Source organism: Musa acuminata, chromosome BXJ2-3, assembly GCF_036884655.1.
Source record: "Musa acuminata AAA Group cultivar baxijiao chromosome BXJ2-3, Cavendish_Baxijiao_AAA, whole genome shotgun sequence".
Taxonomy (NCBI): Eukaryota; Viridiplantae; Streptophyta; class Magnoliopsida; order Zingiberales; family Musaceae; genus Musa; species Musa acuminata.
This window is the reverse complement of record NC_088340.1, coordinates 31,689,112-31,693,989: the sequence shown is the minus strand read 5'-3', so window position 1 is coordinate 31,693,989 and position 4,878 is coordinate 31,689,112. Positions and strand designations below refer to the sequence as shown.

The 4,878-nt window shown below is 37.7% G+C and overlaps 1 protein-coding gene across 1 annotated transcript; it reads right to left on the bottom strand.

Annotated features, from left to right (window-relative positions):
• Positions 1-3,390: 3,390 nt before the first annotated feature.
• LOC135606510 (protodermal factor 1-like) lies at positions 3,391-4,353 on the bottom strand. The gene is made up of 3 exons (XM_065097539.1): positions 4,217-4,353; positions 3,964-4,135; positions 3,391-3,881 (listed from the first exon to the last, which is right to left on the bottom strand). Exons 1-3 carry the CDS (start codon positions 4,302-4,304, stop codon positions 3,551-3,553), a joined length of 591 nt encoding a protein of 196 aa, XP_064953611.1. The 5' UTR covers positions 4,305-4,353; the 3' UTR covers positions 3,391-3,550.
• Positions 4,354-4,878: the final 525 nt, after the last annotated feature.

Sequence of the window (4,878 nt, the reverse complement as noted above, 5' to 3'; positions counted from 1 at the left end):
TGGCAAGCTCCTGGACTTCACGATGATCTTCTTGGCAAATTCCAATGAGCTTCTTTGGCAAGGTCCTAGACTTCTCGGTTGGTTCCGATAGAACTGCCGACGAACGTCTGGACTTGTAACAAACTCTCGAACTCCCAACGAAATCGCGTTCTTGACTCTGGGACTTCATTTTGCTTTATGCCTTGCTATTATAGTTAATCCTGCACATATAAAAACACACTTTGATCTAGACAATTATTACAAAGAATGAATCATGTTGTCCGGCATGTCATTGGTCCATCGACGCTTCGTCTGATTCTTCAGCGCATCGTCCGATCTTGCAGCCTATTGCCCAATCGGCCAATTGATCTCTACAACTTTGATATCCTTGGCACAATATCTGCTCTTCTTAGCCCGATGCCCGAATCCATGGCCCGAAGCCTTCTGTCGATACGTCGATCGATCCTCCAGCCCAACGCCCAATCTTCTGACACGTTTTCCTCCGGTCCAACATGATTCTTCCTGTTTTAATTATCTCTCCCTGATCGAAGCATCTTGCGTCAATCAAAATGTAGATCAAATCATAAATACTATCAATTGGTTTCATCATCAAAATCCAAGATTCAACACACCACCAACTAAGATTCCATTGAGAAGATCCGACAATCATCTACTAGATATCTTCCACATGAGTATATTATGTTTACCGACGAGGGAGAGCTAGAAACTTACTAAGAAGCTATTCTACATAAGCATAAGAATGAGTGGGTTAAAGCCTTGCAAGAATAAATGAGATCCTTGCTTGAGAACCACACCTATGACTTGGCAAAGTTTCCTAAAAAAAAGAAAGCTCTCAAGAATAAATGGATTTACAAATTGAAGATAAAAAATAATAGCTTTCAACAAATATATAAGGCACGACTAGTTTGTGAAAGAATTCAGTCAAAAGAAAGGTATTGACTTTGAAAAAATATTTTCTCGTATGATGAAAATATCATCTATCTAAGTTGTTCTTGGTTTGACTACCCGCTTAAATTTAGAAGTTAGAGCAACTTGATATGAAAATAGCATTTCTTCATGGTAACTTAGAAGAAGAAATTTATATAGAGTAACCAAAAGGTTACAAAGTCAAGGGAAAAGAAAATCTAGTGTGCAAGCTTAAAAAAAGCTTATATGGACTCAAACAAGCACCAAGACAATGGTACAAGAAGTTTGATTCCTTTATAATGAGTCAATGATATAATAGAATCATATCTGATCATTATGTGTTTATAAAGAAATTTTTAGATAATGATTTTATTATTCTCCTACTATATGTTGATGATATACTGATTATTGACCATGATGCTAGTAAAATGGAAAAGTTTAAAAGAGAGCTAAGTAAGTCTTTTGCAATGAAAGACTAGGGATCGGTGAAATAAATACTTAGCATGAAGATTCTTCGTGATAGAAAGAAAATGAAGATTTTGCTTTCTTAGGAGACTTACATTGAAAAGGTTTTTGAAAGATGAATAAAGTCAAAGCAGTTTGTTCTTCACTTGTAGGTCATTTCAAGCTTAGTTCGAAACAATGTCCTATAAGTGAGAAAGAAAAAAAACAAATATCCAAAGTGCCTTACTCATCTGTAGTAGGCAGTTTGATGTATGCTATAGTTTGTATTATGCTAGATATAGCTCATTCAGTTAGAGTTGCCAGCAAATTTCTCTCTAATCCTGGTAAGAAACATTAGGCAACAGTGAAATAAATATTAAGATATCTAAGAGATACTTCTAGGTTATGTTTATGTTTTAGGATGAACCTATGCTAGAAGGGTACATAGATGTAGACATGACATATGATACTAATTCCAATAAATCCACTTCGAGATTCTTGATAACATTTACAGGGGGAGCAATCTCTTGGCAGTCTAAGTTATAGAATTGTGTTGTTTTGTCAACCACAGAAGTAAAATATATAGCAATTACTAAAGCATGCAAGGAAACTTTGTGGATGAAAAAGTTTCTATAGGAATTAGGCTTGAAACAAGAAGGATACACTATTTACTATGATAGTTAATGTGTCATTCACCTCTCCAAGAATTCAGCATACCATTCTTGATCCAAGTATATTGATGTTAGATATCACTAGATTGTGATGTGCTTGAGACAAAAGAATTGCACTTGGAAAAGATGCATACCAATGAAAATGGATCAGATATATTGATAAAGTTTTTGTCTAAGGAGAAGCTTGAACTATATAGGTAAAAAGCGGGTTTAGTATAGCCCACCATATGAGCTGGAGGGGTAGAATTATTTGGTCTAATCTATATGTGGGTTTGAACTAGATAATTTGGAAAGTAAGCCCAATTCTGATTTATTAAAAAAAAAAGGACATACACTTACTGTAGCGAACCGGCAAGGCGTGCTTGCAGCAAAAATAGCGACAACGTGAGAAAGAAACAGAGAGAAAAGAGAAAAGGTGAAAAAAAGTTAAAGGTTTGTTGGGGCTTTCAGTAGATGATCGAGCAACTAAACTTTGTTGGTTTTGGCTCAAATTTTATACCAAGAATTCTTGCAACAAGTTTTGTAATCTTAATGGTACCAATTTTGGTTCAAATTTTATATGAAGAATTTTTGTAACAAGTTTTATAATCTTAATGGTACCGATCTACAATTTATTCTCTCTAAGGTACTTTCTTGTTATACCTATTTTGTGAGACCTAAAATTTTCTTTTTATGAAAATAATATGTTAATGTTCAGCGTCAAGATATGTGTTTTTATTGTTATTATGATCCTTTGGTTCTTTTGGAGAAAACTTATTGTAAACTTGTTATTATTATTAGTGATAGTGGAAGTTTGAGGTGGACTACGATCCCATGATTTTTTTAAAAAATTTAATATCTCAATTTGTGACTGATTTATTAATCTACTATTTAGAGAGTCAATTTTGTAAATTGCCCCTCGAAAAATATTAAAATAAAAAAATCTCACATTTTTTTTTCTTAAGTCAACCCTTAATTTTAATTTTAATTTTAATTTTAATTTTAATTTTAATTTAATGAATATTCAACAAGTGGAATTGAAAGTAACTCATGTTTGATAAAATTCATATTAAAATAAATAATATTGTTTATGAGGATTCATATTCTAAAAATCTTAGGACTCTTCTCTAATTTTCTTCAATTTTTGGACATGTATGTTTTAATTTGAGCATCGGAAAAGATATGCAGCCTAATGCAAAGAATTATTTACCTTTTATACTATATTCTAATTTAATTATTGAATGAGAAATTATTAGATTATGTGGTCCTGTAATTTGTGATAAGATATACTAAAGATTTAATTAAATAGCTTAACATATTTATCTTTAAATTTCACAGACTACTTCAAGTTCTGATTAACGTAGACCATCTCCATGACAAGGTAGAAGCGGAAGATAATGGAGTTGCTACATTAGCAGACACACAACTTACAGTAGGAAACAAACACGAGCCTAAGCACACTGGCTAGCAGCAACACACAAGCAGAGCTTCACGATGAGAAGAGCGGGAAGGAGATGAACGAGGAGATGAACAATGGCGCTAAACACAGCCTAATGGTGCTTCACGAGGTGGCCCTCGTTGGCCCTCTTGAAGAGCTCTGCCTGCGCTGCTGCGGCGCTGTTGGAGACCACCGCGGCGTTGAATGCATCCCTGACTTGCCGGGCCGTGAAGACGAAGCTCCTGCTCACCAGTGAGTTGAGGAACGACGCAGTCCCTTCCCGGTACAGAGCTCCGATCCCGTCGGCGCGGGTGTTCGATAGCGCCTCCAGCACGCTGGGGTTCCGCCCCAAAGCGTAAGCTGCCGGCGTGCCTAAGAGTTGGCCCAAGGTGCACCAGAACCCGAAGAGAGCCAGTATTGCTTCCGGGTGCGTTCTCCAGTAGCTACAAACACAGATCAATGCATGAACGAGGTCGGAAACCAATAGGCTCAGAAGGATGAGACGGAGATGCCGCTAGCTCTTACTCGCAGGTGAATGGTGAGGGATTGGAATCGGTGATCGGTGTCCCCGGAGGTGGCACGAGTGTAGGAGATGGAGGGGCGGTGGTGACCTGAGAAGAAGGTGCACCTTGAGACGGCACACCGCCGCCGCCGCCACCTCCATGCGACGGCGTCGTGCATGGAGTGCTCTGTGAGTCTGCACCATGCAAAGCAAACGTTGTGTCACAAGTCGCATTAACTCTTCACACCAATGCTTACTGTGAAGGAGACACATTACTCTTCTCGTCAACAACGCTAGTGACAGGTTGCTGAGAAACCAGCCATATGAGCAGAAAGAAGATGAGAAGAAGTTTCCCTTTCTTCATACTCCCCTCCGTGTACTACCAAACCAAGCTCAAAGTGGCAGAGGAGGAATGAGTAGATGAACAGTAGTGAGGAGTGACAGGAAGAGTGCATGTCTATTTATACGCAGGTGAATGAAAGTTAGCAGCTTGGATTAATAGCACTGAACAAGAAAATAAATGGAGTCAGGGAAATGGTTGGTGGGCTGCAGAAGAATGCATTCAAATTTCTTGTAGAAAGGACATGGCTTAGCAGAGATTTATATCCGATCCATTTCAGATGGTTGCCTCCCTCACAATCTGGACAATAACATCTATCTAATTCTTTATCAGCTGCCTAATTTGTTCACTCTTGTAACATTGTTCATTACTACAGTTTGGATGCAACTGTGTCCTTCAGGGTCTTAAATGCCAACACAAAGGGGCTCACTTGTTCTATGCTTCATATTTATGAGCATAACACATGCAGCACCACATCCTTGAGAGGATTGTTTTCAGGGTTGTAGCAGAGAGAGAGAGAGACTAGTAAATTGAAACACTATCCTAAAACATGATATAGCATCTAACTAATATATGTTATCATTGCATTAGAACTAAT